We start from the raw sequence: 17,078 nt of genomic DNA, 5'->3' as shown, positions 1-17,078 counted from the left end.
TTTACCTTTTGAAATGGACTCGCACAAGCAACACATTCATACTATTATAATATTGATTTTTATGTTAAATAAACTAAGGGTTAGACTTTGTTTTTTGGTTTTTTATTTTATGTTTTTTTTTCTTTATAAAAAGCGTGTTTAAAAGAAAATAAATTATTATGAAGGAAATCATGATTTCTGATTTCTAAAAATTAAAGTTATTTTAGTCAAAAACTTCATAAAATATTAATTCTAAAAAGAAAACTAAGAGTTCCAAAATTTGAAGTTTTTTATAAATTAAAGAAATTCTGTGAGACTTCTCTTCTGCAAGCGTTCTCATCCTGTGATTTTACAAATGATTTTTCAATTAAGATTTTTGCCATATTACTCAATCAAATGCAAATCTTAAAAACTTCTGGCATACAAAGTTTAAAATCATTATCGTGAAAAAAGTCAACATTTCATAAGGGCTTGCGCAATTTTCTATTATATCATTCCCGTACAGAACTGATAATTCAGATTTTAGTTGATTTATATCAAAAATATTATACTGAAATTCCTTTGCAAAAATCGGAAATTTTGAAATATTTAACAGATCAAAGAATTTAAAAAACAATTGCCTTAATTCTTGCGACGTTTCGAGTGTAACGTAGCGGTATCCAGTTTTTCATAAATTGTATCAAAATAAGTACTGTTATTCCTAAATTCACGTATTTTACTTAGGGTATTTTGCACTAAATTTCTGGTCTTAACAATGTCCGTTTGTCTATTTTGTAGAATAGAAAAAACAGTATCAGTTTGATGAAAAATCAATGAAAATATTTCTAAAAAAAATATGTTCTGGGGATTTTCTAAAAAAGCTTTTAAACCTACTGCTTCTCTCATTGTTTTTTCATCAAAAATGATAAAATGAACGATCTCAAGTAATTTATCCTTATTATTATCAACTGTTAGAACTTCGCGTGAAATAAAATTCCAGCGAGTTGCTACATTAGAAGGTATACGATTTCGTCCAATTTGTTCTAACATTTGGGGACGCTTTGTAGATTTAGAAAAATACGAAGAAAACCGGATAATGGGAGAAACAACTTTAACCTGTTGAATTGAGCTGCACGCGTTACTTAAAAGTAAATCAAATACATGTGCATAGCCATAAATGAACATTGCTTGTAGCGCTATAGATTTAATTTTTGTCTGTAGACCATTCACTTCTCCCGACATCACAGAAGCCCCATCGTATGTTTGAGCCACTACCTAATTTACAATGCAAATTAAACTTTATGAATTTTGTAAATAAAAACTCAAATAAATCTTGGGCAGAACGCCCGGAACTTACATCGAAAAATCCCATGAATTGTTCGACTGCTTTATCGTTTATTACGTTGGGGGCATTATAACCAAGCATGCCTCAAAAGGATAGTTGAATCCTAGTTTCGAGAGGTTTTTTGAGGTTGAATTTTATCACTTCCTGCCCATCTGTGACAGATCTATCTTGTTCCTTTTACGAAACGGTAATATGCTGGACAAGGAAGCGCGAGGCATGCCTTAACTATAATAATTTGAGAGAATGAGATGAAGAGTATCCGGTCGGTAGATTATGAAGAACGCTTAATTACAAAGATAAGGCGTCAGGGCGGTACCATATTTTTATTTTTGTGTCACAAAAATAAAGTTATTTAGCAAAATTCAAAAATTTAATAAAGAATTGATGATGCAATAACGAAATAATGTAAATAATCGATTGATATACTGGTCACCTGCCTCATAGAACCAGCTGTCACTGTTCTACATTTAGTTTATTATTACTATATCTATGATTCTTACAATGGTTACCGTTTTTGGCGTGAATGTCTAGGCCGACAATTGATGCAGTGCAATTTATGTGCTAATTAAAAGTCATGAATCTTAGAGGGGAGAAAAAGTTGAAATATCGACAAATTTCGTACAGAACACAACTAATTTTATACTTTCTAATAGTTTTTTAAACAATATTTTAGGTACACAACAAAGAAGAAGCGTTACTGATCTTATGCCCATGATTGGTGCTAGATTTTACAATCAATTGGATACATTACACAACCACATCGAGACACTCGATCACGAACTGTCGAAAGAAGTACAAAACGGCCGCCTTTTTAGAATTATGACCAAATTGGCTACTATTAACGAACGACCAGATTTCAATTTGGAAAGTACATGGGCAGAAACTGGAGATAGGTAACTATTCACACTAATAAAAGTGATTCAACTAAAACTTTCTAACGTGTTTATGTGTTTTTTAACATTATTCTACATAATATTTGTTGAATTTGTTCAGATATAAATATACTGATGGCAAAAAATGCAAAAAATTTATTTAGATCAAAAGTATTTCTTTGTAAGTCTTACTAAAAATATTTATGACCTAGCTATATTATCTTTAACTAAGTTTTTTTCTTTTTTTTTTTTCGCGAAAACTCAAAAGATAAGAAAGTTTATTGTGTATTACTGTGTATTTAACTTTAGTTTATTTGTAATTTTTAGTCACTTTGGATTGCTTTTGGTCTATCCAAAAAATTTAAAATGACAAGAGTTCGCGGTCGTCGGCAATTTCGTCATTTAAGCAACTTCGAAAACGGAGGCATTGTAGGCTTGAAAGATGCCAATGTTGGTTTACGAGAAATTTCACGAAGAATTGAAGCTAATCTATCAACGGTGTTAAGAATTTGGAGGAGGTGATACACATGAGAATTATCGGCGTCTGGACGTCCTAGATTATTGCAAAGCCGTGATTTCCTCCATCTTCGACTTCTTGCTCTCAGAAATAGATGGGACAGTATATATAAGTAAGAGATGATTTAGTTACAGCTACTGAGAGCTTACCCTCCGCTTTTGGTGTTATCTTTGACACCACAGCATAAGACTCGACGCCTAGAATGGTGCTGAGCTTGGCAAAACTGGAATGGCCAATGGAATTTGGTCTGCTTCGGTGATGAATCTGAGTTTTGTTTATGGTAAGGGGTGCTATATGTTTGGGAAGCAGATCAGTTCTTGTTAACGAAACTCTGACAGCTTGACGATATATTGGTGAAGTACTGCAACCGGTTTAACATCCCTATCTACAAGCCATTCTAAATGCGGTCTTTCAACAGGATAACGCAAGACATATTGCCCGTGAAACTGTAGAGTTCATACAAGAATCTGGTATAGAGACTTTGTAGTGGCCATAATGATCAGCTGATTTGTCACCCATCGAAAATCCTCCAATCATAGAGTAACTGAGTGTATAGAAAATTAAGCAGGAGCTACTCATTCTTAATTTTTTGATGAAAATTTATGTTCTAAAAACCAAGTTTATAATGTCATCAAATAATAAGAATATTATCCTTCCATACATAAATAAATATTTAAAAAAATATTTGTCCTATGTGTTGCATTTTTTTAGCCATCAGTATTATAAATGTAATAACCAAGCAAATAATGTTTAAAATATATATATATATATATATATATATATATATATATATATATATATATATATATATATATATATATATATATATATATATATATATATATATACATGTATTACAGTGTATTCAATTAGGTCGGCATCATATGGAAAACTTTTTTATTATTAATTTTACGGAAAAAAGTTATTCTTTATAAAAAGTTGTACATGGTCTAAAACCTAAGATGCAACCAAAGAATATAGTCCATCTAATTTACTTACCGTTGCACGTCATTATCATTGACATAGATCTAAGTTGACATAGTTGCCAAAGTAATAATATCCTGAATCCATTTTAAATCAAATAGGTCACATAATTATTATTATACTCTTTACAACGACTATTTAAATTCTTATGTGACATTTTTTAAATAAAACACACTAATTTTGTTCTAAAAAGAACAGATTTTATTAAATCGGTAAAAATATAAAACAAGAGGTATTCACTTTAGAATTCAAAATAATAAAGTACAAAAAGTGTCAACACCGCAACTGTCAAATAAGTGTTACCAATTTATGCCAAAATATCACCTTCGTTCGATTACAATTACAGTGTGTTCCGAACAAATGTTTTTCATAAAAACGCTTTATAATGCATTTATACAAATTAAATGAAATATATTATTGTGTATTTCTTTAAGTTAATATTAATAGAAATCTTTAAATATTATTTCTACGCGTATATAATAAAATATGTCTAGTGGCTGTAATGCCTGTGTACTCGGCAAAGTGATTCTAAAAAAGAACACACCTACCGCCTAAATATTTCGTGTTGGTATCATGTGACGTCACGGGCTATGACGCGGATGACGTGCAACGGTAAGTAAATTAGATGAAGTATAGACGCATATAGAAGGACGATTCAAATGGGCGATTTGGTTACAGTTATTATATTTCAAAACACTCCTTATGAGGGCGACTGCATAAAAACCATCATGAAAGATATAGTTAGGGGAAAGTGGAAGAGGAGTACGCACGGAGCTATTTATTTAACTTATGCATCCACGCTTAATCAAATTTCGTTGCCATTGATTTGCAAACTGTCTTTTTTTGTTTTTTCACAATAAAATCTTTATTTTTAATATATTAAATTGTTAAATTTTTAATTTTAAAACTTTATTTTTTTATTACATTTAAATAAAATTTTATAACTTGAATTAAAAATAGATTTGTTCCAACACTACGAAATACTGTCACGTAACGTTTTATTATACTGTTTTTCTTCCTAAAAATTTACGAAACATTTTTAAAAAATTTCAAAATATATTCAATCAAAAATTTCATTTTCTCAGGACCTCATTTAAGGCATGCCATTTTTTAACAGTTTGTTGTTTGTACTGCCCCAGGTCAGAAGGTAGGCATTCGTATCATAGTCAATGATTAATTGCAGTTCATTTTTCATGCTATCTCTCACTAGCTGTTCCAACTCCCTTGATGGTTGTTCGGGATCATCATATAGAAGGTATGCTGATCTGAGAACTATCTCCTTCATAACTCCTCCCTCTATGACCTTTATCTTTACTCTCGTTCAGTCTGTGGAACACATATCACAACCAGTCTACTGTGTTAAGGTCTTGATTTTGCCTCTTTAGATGCGCCCTGATGGTTTCTTCATGAAAGCTTTTTCTCGGGGTGGGGACCATGGGGCGCTTGTGCATATTATTTGGATCAATTATATTTAAGTTGGCCCTCAATAGTCTTTACCACTTCAGTCGTCCATTTTTTTGTATACTCGTTAACACAGTTTACCCACAAGGTCCCATCGCGAAACGTTTTATGGACTGCAGGAGTTCATTTTGACCTCCGATAGGAGCCTCATCGAGTGCTTGCTCCAGTTTGTTAATGATCAGATTTGCTTGACCCCGATCTAGTTGAGTATCAGGATGGTGTCTGTGTGCTACTATCATTATGAATACTTTTGTCACGGTACTTTATGACCTAGTTTGCTCGTTAGGGCCCCTTGGTTTTTTAGCAAATCTGTTACGAGAGGGTGGTGGTATTCTTCCGAAGTCTCGTTTTATCCTCGGGTATTACTGATTTGGTTTTCTTAGAATTTGCTATGGTCCATGTCCCAGCAGCCATTTTTGCCTTTTTCTCATCTTCCTATGTTGAGCTCTAGAGAGGCGTTATTTGAGACTTTTATTTATTTTTTTTTATTTAAAAATCCGAAATTATACTTCAACAATTTCTAATTTTCAAATTGTAAAAAATAATTCTTTGGTGTATGTGCTAAAAAGCAATTCTAGCGTACTAACAAGATTAGGAATTGTTTTTTGATCGAAACACCTTACAATTTTTTGGGCTTTCTCTCCCGGTGATTGACTTTTACTTAATTTTATTTATAGTTTATAAGAAGAGAGTTTTAATTATATTATTTGTAGATTTGTACATATTTAAATTAAAAATTTAAATCATAATATTTTTTCTAAAACAATTTATTTATTAAAAGTTAAAATAATATTTTATTTTCTTCAAAAATTTTTATAAAACGCAAAAATTGAATGCTATTCTACGACCACGCGGCATCATCTCCATATAAAAATATCTAAAGTTGCATTTGTTACCCCACTCTTTCATATTTAAGAAGTAGTAATAGCGCTGACATGACCGCTCCCTAGTGGTACAAATAAGGAACGAAAATCTTGATCAACCTCTGGTTCTTTTTTTATAACATGTGTATAACCTTTGCCGACGCTAAAAAATGACAGTGAAAGATCCTTCTATATGCGTCTATATTCTTTGATGCACCTATCAGATATCAAATTTTATTAATCTTATACGAGGTATGTCAAAAAATATGAATTTAGCACAAGATTAAAATACCTTTATATTCCACAATATCGAAAATTCTTATGAAAAATTTTTGAAATTAAAAACTATGTTTTTGTACTCAATAACATTGTATGAAAAAAAATTCAAATTTTTCTCAAATCACCGATACCCATCTTTTTTATTTTTTAGAAATATGGTAACTATTCCGTTCCGATCAAAAATAATAACCAAATTTTCAAAAAACAAAATACATTAAAAGTACAATGAACATTGAAGAATTAATAACTTTTTCTATCGAAACCGAAGAGTTATCATATTTTTGTAATAAATAAAAATTATGGTCAGTATCGGTAATTTGAGAAACATTAGAAGGATGTAATTACATATTAAAACATATTGTGAAATATACAGGTATTTTACTCTTGAGCGCAATTCATATTTTTTGACATACCTCGTATAAGAATGATACAATTTGATATTTGATAGTTGCAACTTAGGTTTTAGACCATGCACAACTTTTATAAAGAATAACTTTTTTCGTAAGATTAATAATAAAAAAGTTTCCCATATGATGTATCTCTTTTTACCGTTATGAAGGATTATTTATGAATCCCTATGAGGTACATATATTTTTAATCGTCGTGCTGTTTATTTTCCCAACTTTGTCTAATTAATAATATAAATCTCTTTTAAGGTATATGTTAAAACTATTCCGAGATTATGTATTCCATCAAGTGACCGAAGACGGCAACCCTTGGCTCGACATGGCGCACATCGTTCAATGTCTCAACAAACTGGACGTGGGCGTTCCTGAAAAGATAAGTCTGGTGTCACGCGACGAACAAAGCGTCCTCGTGGTCTCGTACGCCGAACTAAAACATTGTTTAGAACAGTCTTTCAGCGAACTAACCAGTTCATCCTCAGGCCTCCAAGAATTAAATAGAATATCATAATATTGATATGTGGGATAAACTTCATCTTTTTAGGAAATGTCTCATTTAGCAAGATTCGGCAGGGAACCTTTTTACTCATTGTATATATATGATAAAAATCTATATAATTGACAAGATTGCTAAGTTATATCTGTTACATAGGAAGGGAAAATATTGTTTGTTTTTATTTTAGGACTTGATACATCAAAACCAGTGGTTTTTTAACATTTATACCAAATTGTTATTTTTTTACCGTTTAACCATTTCTCAACTTTGAAAAATATGCTTTGTGCGTCATGTTATTAATATGCGCTCTTTGGCTTATTTTCCTGATTTTATCGGTGACTTTAGGCAACGAAATCCTTGTAGTTTACCTTAATCCAATAATATCGTCCAAGAAATCTTTACAATTAATTATTAGATTAAAAGACTTATTTTTTTTTAACCAATAATTTTTCAGATTATATTTTTAAGAAACATACAGAGCACATACATGCACAAACTATACTTTGCGGAAGAATATTTTTCATTCGTTGTAAAATGAATATTTTTTAAAATGTTTAAGATTAGACTTTAAAACGAAGTGTAGACTATTTTCTGACGTCGCGATCGTTTCGTGTTTCGCTAATTTGACACAAGTGTCGGTGCTATATTGTACGATAACACTCATACTTTTATGCCAAAGGCACACTTTTTTTTTTCAAAGTGATTTGAAGAATCATAACATTTTATTCGTTATGAATGTCTCTATTTAAGGTATTTGTTGTTTCATCCTTTAAATAAAATAATCCGGTAAGTTTCGATGTTTTAATTATATGAAATTAAATAATTATTTTCATTATCTCTTAAATTAACCACTTTTTATTCTGCCACTTGAATTGAACCAACTTATTGTATCCAAAAATTCTTTCTTATACTATACTATACTTGCATTAAACATAATCGTTACGTAAGGTCAAGGTATGTGTCAAATGAAGGCCTTAAATTGGCGAATAAAATTCTCTATATTCTCTATTTTCTACCATTCAATTAATTTAATATTTAGATCTCAATTTGCTTAAGGAAAACAATCTTAAATACAATTTTATTTAAAAATCCTTTATGAAGGTATATAATTAAAATTACCCTTTTGGGCTACATCACAGACCGCTTTCGGACTGAAAATCCATCATCAGTGTAATATTACCAGGTATACATGAATCAAGCCACTAAATATCTGAGTAAAAACCCTTAAGAACTTACAAAATTTGTTGTGTTACATTATTGTTAAAAATGTGTTGTGACATCACATTTAACATAACTTTAATTGGGTTAGGTAAATATATTTAATGGAATAAAGTTTCAATAAAAAAGTTAATGAAGTCTCAATAGTAAAGTGTGAATATGAAATATGAAAATACTCAATACAATTAATTTTTTGTAAGTACATAAATTTTGAAGGGAGGATGGTGCCCGTAGCCCTCCCACACCATCTGCCACTGAGAGCAAGTAAACAAGTCAATACAAAATTAATATTACTATTAATTGCGCAATTGATTACACAATTTGACCTATATAAAATGGTAAAGTTATCATGATGACAATCTTAAGAAAATCAATTATATTTGTGGTAAGTTACTTGAGAAACTTTACATAGTAAATTGACATTGATACCGTGCGCGCTACTAGCTTCCACATACCGGTTACACTCAACAAGAATGTGGTGTAGAAAAAAATTCTTTGAGAGTTTTCTTTTCCTTAGCTGTTTTGGTACCAAAAACATTTGCTTGGTTAGAGTTACGTTTAGTTTACATCTGTTCTAGTGATTTTGCTACATTGATGTTGCCAGCTTTTTTCTTTTTTAATTAGGGATAAGAACTTGAAATATTTGTATATGATTTCGGCTGGAAAGTCCAAATAATAGAAATATAAAAGTTTGAATTCTCATGATTGTTGTACCTTTTATGAGTTTTTGTATAAATATTTTTAACAAAGGATTGATGACAGTGAGTACGTGCATATCGCTTAATTTTCACTACCTTATGTTGGAGTCTCCAATGCTTTACATATTGTATAAAGTTCTGCTGTGTAGATGCTGCTGTCTACGGGTACTCTATTATTGTATTATTCACATCGGCACATGACTTTTTCGTTATTTGTTGCATCGGTGTAAATAATTTTCTCATACTGTTCACTATGAAATTGAAAGTTTGTTTCGTGATGATTACGAAATCTTAACTTAAATAGAATTTCATTATTCCTCTAATTGAATTCTACGGATCTTTCAGACCTCTGAAAGATTGTACGGATCTTTCAGACCTCTTGAAAGTCAGTCTTAGTCAGGTATCTTTCGTTCATGGGTTTCTAGAATGTAGCAGAATCCAAGTTTTTTTTGAACTGGTAAGACTCTTCAGGACTCGCATGTTCTTAATATCTGCGTTTGAGATGTCTTCAGACTCAGTGCCAGTTTCCATTGATTGAAGCGGAGCACTCAAGGGTGGTTTCGGTTGCGAAGAGTTTTTGGATGTCTACGAGTATGCACATGTCTATACGTGTATTAACTGACGAGTGATCTGTATCATAAGATAAGTGGAAGCTCTTCATATTTAGAGTCATAGTCTTGATTGGGAGATTCATCTGGCCTTCATCATCATGGAAAAATCTTAGAAATCATCCGTTTCTCTTCTAAACAATTTTGAAGACATGTTGCTTGGTAGTTATGTTCAACGTCCGATGTATCCTTTAAATTTGCTTTAATAAAGCCTTTCAGATAACAGGACCGAAGGTCATTTTGAAGACATACCGCTTGGTAGTTATGTTCAACGTCCGATGTATCCTTTAAATTTGCCTGAATAAAACCTTTCAGATAACACGACCGATCTCACTCCCCGGTATTCATTGAGAATTATGTTGCTCCTTTCAATTAATGTACATACACAAGTCAGTTCCTTCACCAAAGCTCCAAAACCACTCTTAACCACAGTTAAGATGTCCAAGAACGTTTTGTACTCTGTTGCAAGTTCAGATTTGAGCTGCATTTTTGCAGCTCATGAGAAATTAGGTGAAGAAAGTTGCTATGTTGATTATTTAAATTAGATTTCGAAGGGATTTTGTGATACAAAGAAAATAGAATTGGATTTGTAATATGAAAGGACAAATTATTTATGTTTGTAACTACTCTTTGACTTAAGGTTTTACCAGAATCAATCAGTTATTTGATTATTGTCCAAGTTGTGCCCAGAGATTTTGAATTTTTTATCAGTGTCCCAAGTATGGTGGATCATAACCTGTCTTGAAGAATACGTTCTGTTATAGCTATTAAAACAAATAGTTTAAGAGCAGCGTACTCTAAAGTTACATCTTAGCCTATTCATTATTACACTTTGAACATAATAAAAGACTAATCGTTCATGATACACTGTATATAGGAATTCTTTAATTATTCCACTTTAGTGGTCTTGCGCTTTAGAATACCAGAAAAATAAATAAAAAATCTTGTATTCAGCAGGCTTGTCCTTCTATTCCTTGGGCACTTCAAAAGGATTTGTTTTATCAAGCATTTGTTTTATTAAGGACAAGCCTTACAACAAACTATAGAGTTAAAAAAAATGATTATAATAATTAATTAGGAAAAATGATTGATACGCTTGATAATGAATTAGTTGATTCCCAGGTATTTTCTTTTTTATCATTTTTGATAATAATTAGAGTTTCACTTGAAATAAATTGACGGCATATACTTTTGATAATTAAAGTATCATTATAGAGTATATTAAAATAAGGGCCTTGCTTTTTCCGAACCGTTCCAAAATTGACGAATGCACATGTGCTGTTCCACTAATTGAGGTCTTTCATTTAGCACATACTTAGCCCTTGATATGATGCTGAAACGATGTCCTTGTGGAATACTTTACATTTAATACTACATATTTTCGGAATAAAACTGCCAATTGGCGATTCACAAGAAATTTTATAAACGAAGTCCTTCCTTCCCTCTTGTTCAATGTTGGGTTTGCTTTTGTTGTTTTGAATTTCAAAGGCATACATGTTTATTTCCCATATAAATATAGTCTAATTTCCTCACAAATTACTTTTTCTTGGCGTTCACTTGGAGCCATCCGCTGCACCAATTACTACAGTCTTCGCAATAACAATTGGCAAACTCTAACAATACGAGGATGACACATTTCCACAGCGCCATCTAGTAATCGTTTGTGAAATCATCTTTGAATATAAGATATTTTATTGTTTCTCTTAATACAAATTTGACGGTTAGTGCCAACATGAAATATTTATTGAGACATTATTTGTGGTTACCATTTTTAAATGTATTAACGTTCTATACAATTAATTGAGAAGAGTTTGTCTGCGGAAAGTTCTTAGTAAATATCTAAATCCTTTTTATTTAGGAAAATAATATTTTTCGCATCCCAATTGTTAAACTACTTTTTGGCAACATTCCGTCCATACACTCTATAAAATCGAAAATTGTTCGTCTAAATATTAAGGTACAACATTGTCTTTCTGGCATTCTCTCAACACCTTTGATCAATTTTATATAATATAGTCCCTTGTTATTATTAATGGAATATGTGATACGTTTACACCAATTCTAACATAGATAAATATTTTTTTGCTTATTATTGTCTCGAGACCTATATAAGAATCTGATATGTAATTAATAATATGTAATTTTATATTTGACAAACAACAGCTTTTTTTAGTATCTTTCGTTAAACGTTTTTATTTATTTTATTAGACAAAGACTATTTAAAATGTTGTTTTATTTTAGTTTTTAAATATATAAGTATATATATATATATATATATATATATATATATATATATATATATATATATATATATATGGTTTAAAGTCCAAGAAATGAAGATACAAGCAATTCATATTGAAACGCGGCAAAACACTAAACTAAACTACTTAAACATTTTTAACAATTTATATATCATCGAGAATTGATTGAAAAATTTTCAGAAAAATTGTAAAAATCATTTTTAATATTGCCTAAATACAAAATCGAAGATCTGTCAGAAGGTTAATAAGCCTTTGTCAATCAACCCTTGCAATTTATAACTGATTATTTATTTTGTAAGGAATTTTGAAATATTAATTTTTTAAGTTCATTTATTTACACTTTTGTTTAAATCTTGTTTAATTGCTTTATTATATTCAAGAAAATGCAGCCTGGAATAAAAACACGTAACGGAAAACGGTCTTTTATACCTGTAATCAAATTCAAGATAACTGGGGCAAACAGTCGAAATCTATTCGAAGCAGGTGATCTGCCTAGGCTGACTAGAATGTTGGTGCAACGTTGAATTAACTAGAAACTAGACTAGTTTTTGACTTCTTGAAAAAGTTTTTTTTTATATAAATATATATATATATATATATATATATATATATATATATATATATATATATATATATATATATATATATATATATATATATATATATTCAATTAACACAATACAATTTTGAAATCTGGATAAATCTTAGACCCTATAAAATTATGGGGATTGTTTTTTATTTTATCGAATATTGTCGTAAGATTTTAAACATTGCAACAGAAAAACTTTCATTAAATTCAAGAGTTGATAAAACCCCTTTAGTCTTCAGTCAGGTGTCCGATTTTTAATACAGACAATGCCAAAAATGGTTTACAAAAATGTTCATGAAATACTATTCAGGATTATTGTTTCTTCATCATCGACGGAACTATAACTGTACTAAATAATGTACTGTAGCGCGGTTGCCGATAGATAATATACTGTTTAACTTTCTCTCTCTCATTTAAATGCATAGTATTGAATCCAAGGTTAAATATTAAAGGTACAGTTTCTGGGCTTCCAAGCTCTATATATATATATATATATATATATATATATATATATATATATATATATATATATATATATATATATATATATATATATATAAGGTTTAATATATTTATAATGAGTAAAAAGTCATTTGAGAACTTCAGCTAGTAGAAGATGTTTACCTAACGAAACGCCATGATGAATGTTTAAATCAGAAACATCTCTTGGAATTGAGGATAAGCTGTAATATGTCTGTGTTACTTATTAGACCAGTGTCCAGATGATGTCAAACTTATCGAAACACCTTTGATCAAATGACAAATTATTTTTATATCACTTATAAAAACAACTTAATTATTTTAAAACGGGTAATAAAGAAATAAAATACAACAATACTTTAATTGTACATGATACCAGTTTTTGAACAAAAGTTTACGTTTTTTTTTTTAAATCAATGAATTTTTTAAATAAAATTTGTATTAACTCGACGGTAAAAATTCGATATCTTTTGATCAGAGCGTCCTATTGACGGTTGATGAACAACAATTTTCAATTAAAAAAGAATAGGTTCAAATTGCGATGTTTAGTAAAAATATTGTTTTAGTTATTTACCTGTATAATAATTATTACACAGTAATTCTGTGTAACTCAATATCCAGCAGAAACACATACAATTCTGAATTAACAGAAGATGCATCAGTAGTAGTTGGAGGTGTACATATTTAATTAATATTTTAGTTTTCTCTAAGAGTTGTTAATCATATTGTAAATTGGTCGTGGTTTTGATTTGATTACTTTCTACTTGACTGACTACCCATTGATAATAATAATTTAAATTTTCTAGAAGATTTACCAATATTAATGTTGTTCACGGACAGAGCTCGTAATTGTTTTCCACTTGGTCTTCTTTGGCTTTTCTCTCTGACGATTTTTTTGAGGTCTGTAGATACCACGCCTGATATAGTATATTTATTTTGTAATCATGTTTATTTTTCACTTTAGTGCCATGTCTAAATATTCTGATCTATGCAAAATGCGTATCCTGTTCCTCTTTACCACATAACTTCACTTGACAAATATATAAACAATAACACAAATACTGACCCGACTTGCTGACTGATACAATGATTGATTCACCGATATGTGTATGCATCGTAACGAAAACGATAATACCTCCTTTTTTGGTAGTCTGTATTTATATCTAATTATATTAAACTAACCGTGATTTGTACAATATCAACTTACGTATATTTATGTGCGCAGTCAATGCAGATGGCCAATGACCAGTTCAACTAAGTTTATTAATATTTAAGAATTTATATTATAAGATTTTAGATAATACTTACAGTAATTAATCAAGAATGGAAAGTAATCCTGAAACAGGCCAAGGTTAGAGCTATGATATTGATGAAGATAAAAATAATAATAAAAATAAAATTCTTGGCAATGCAATTGTTCGCATACGAAAATAGTTACTTTAAAATTATTATTTTTCTAAGGAAGATGGCAGACGCCTGGCGCCAGAGAACCTAGTTTTCGATCTTTGATTTGGATCAGTCAAGACCCATTTGCTGTTAAATTTTCAAATACCACTCATTAACTTGTTCAAAACTGGATGATATATTTATCTATAATATGTATATCATTTGTGTAAAAAAATTATTGTTGCATTTATTTCAGTTCATCTCGTCTCTATTTAAATAATCATTTTGGTTCGACTCGGGAAGTCTATTTACTAAATTTGCTTTTACGTTAAATAGTAATACGGGCTTAACTATTCAACTGTTCCATTTTATTCAGAGATATAGAGACAACTTTTTTCATGTATATTTTGTGTCCGCCATGGGCAACTTCTAGCACAAGTTTGTGTTCAAAACTGGATGGAAAGAACTGCACAATGATTTAAACGAATTTTATTCATGTAAGGGAGGTACTTAACATCATTTGATACAATAGGAATCATTCTCGGATGATATTCAAAGAAAAATTTATAACAACTATTTTACATTCAAAATATTGATGTATTCTAAAAATGTTGATGTATGTACAGTATTTATTGTTCTAATAGACTTGATCTACATACACACACCAACGGTAATTGAAAGTAGGTTAAGCGATACGGATCAAGGTATGAAAATTCTAATTATGTAGCTGTTACAATTTAACCATTGTCAAAGTATCCAAAAAAATCCAAGGAAAATGACGCAAACGATTGGAAAACTATGAATATAGCTTATGTAGTGTGATTGTTTTAAAAATAAGGTCTAGTCATATCTACCCTCTTTCATTTGGGATATAAATAAATAAATATAAATATATATATATATATATATATATATATATATATATATATATATATATATATATATATATATATATATATTCGCAGATTTCATCCAATTCGGAATTGTTTCCCAATATTATTGATCCAACATTCATAGAACAGTTTACTCTTGTTTTTCGTAGCAGAACTCACTATTAACAGGCCAGAGTTTAATAAATACAGTTAAGTCTATTAAGTCTGTATGTTCTGGTTAAAAGTGCTAAACTGTGTCCTTACTATTCTTAACAGTTCGAGCTATTGTAAAGATGCTGCCTGGTCCAAGTTTACCTATTTCTTTATAACACTTACTTAAGGTGTTAATAATGTTTATTATTTTTACCTAATTTATCTACACTAACTTTTAAAATTAACATGAACTCCAACGACCAGAGACAATTATCAACTATCCTTTTCCGAGATTAGGTTGTATCTTCTTTTGATGACGCATCTGTATATTTATCTCGACCTTTCGCTGCAATTATATGACAACCCTCTTCGGGAGAACGATATGGTGTTGGTCATGGAAACTCACGTTTCCAACTCACATAGAGGTTACGGAATGTAAATCCACTGAAGCGACATGAAATGACCCTTATATAGTTTGTCTTTCAAGTAATCGACCATTTTCGTGGCTCTTCGGCGGTGGAGATTACTGTTACCGCATTTTGAGTCTCTATTATATTCACAATCGGTGATAAAACGTAGCTTAACTCCATTGTTTATATTCTCTGGTTGTTTTGGATTTCAACTGCTTCACTATTTTTCTAGATCAGAATTAGGGATTTTTGTAAAAATGTTGTTTTTAAATATATTTAACCGCTTGTCTTAAAGTAAAGCCAGTGTCTTATTATTTAATGTAAAAGCCACAAATTAGCAGAATAGACCCCACATACCACGTTGTAAGTACAAATTTCTCTAATTAATCGTCGTAAAACTGTAAATACGTACGCCATTTTAAGTATTTCCTTCTATTCTGGGGACTGGTCTCAATTACGTACTTTAAGATAGTGTTGTGAATTGAGAATGAATGTGGTTTAACAATAGTGATTGTTTACCAAAAATATTTTTGTTTTCAATAATATTTGGGTACATCACGCGCCACTGAGAACTCAATTTTATTTTTTTTTGTTGTATCAAAATGAAATATTATTGAAAACATATTTCCATTTTTGATTACTAAATAGATATTTTTTGCATAAGTTATATTTTTCTTTATAAAAAGATGTATCAAAGCCGATTAATAAAAAGCAATAAAAATTATAATTTAAATTTTATTGTTTTAATCCACCTCACACCCTATGACGTTTTTATTGCCAATTCAGTTCCTGATTGTATTAGATACGTGAAAAGATACGCAGGAGACTTAAATATTAAGCAAACAATTGATAATATAGTTTTGCTATTTTTTTGGCTATCTAAATATCTGATTATTAAAATGAATATAGGTATAAAATATTTAGAATTCTTGATAACCGATAGAGAAATTATATTAATATTATACTCTTTACTGGCAGAATGGAGGTTTACATAAAAAACGGCACTATGCTCAGGCTTCATTCAGTCTTCAGAGGTATCTTGGTCGGGGTTCTTTGGAGCTCAAGCATAAAGAATTAGCTATAGTGTATTTTTATGTATGAGAGAGTAATAAAACAATAAATTATGTATGCAAATCCCTAAACTGTTGATACGGGTGACTCAATGAAAAACAGATATTTGTCAACAAGTTTACAGAAGTATATAGGAAAACAATTTTAAATTGA

General features: G+C 30.1%; 1 protein-coding gene across 1 annotated transcript in view; it reads left to right on the top strand.

Moving 5' to 3' along the window:
* The window catches only part of PAN3 (Poly(A) specific ribonuclease subunit PAN3), a 57,625-nt gene extending 41,038 nt beyond the window's left edge, over positions 1 to 16,587 (top strand). Inside the window, exons 7-8 of the mRNA XM_072537403.1 lie at positions 1,977 to 2,196; positions 6,936 to 16,587. Of these exons, the coding sequence (XP_072393504.1) occupies positions 1,977 to 2,196; positions 6,936 to 7,194 (479 nt within the window). The 3' untranslated portion in view covers positions 7,195 to 16,587. The remainder of the gene's footprint in view (positions 1 to 1,976; positions 2,197 to 6,935) is intronic.
* The last annotated feature ends 491 nt before the right edge of the window (positions 16,588 to 17,078 follow it).

Source organism: Diabrotica undecimpunctata, chromosome 7 (assembly GCF_040954645.1).
Source record: "Diabrotica undecimpunctata isolate CICGRU chromosome 7, icDiaUnde3, whole genome shotgun sequence".
Classification (NCBI taxonomy): domain Eukaryota; kingdom Metazoa; phylum Arthropoda; class Insecta; order Coleoptera; family Chrysomelidae; genus Diabrotica; species Diabrotica undecimpunctata.
The sequence above is the reverse complement of the archived record's forward strand: the minus strand, read 5'-3'. Positions and strand labels throughout refer to the sequence as shown.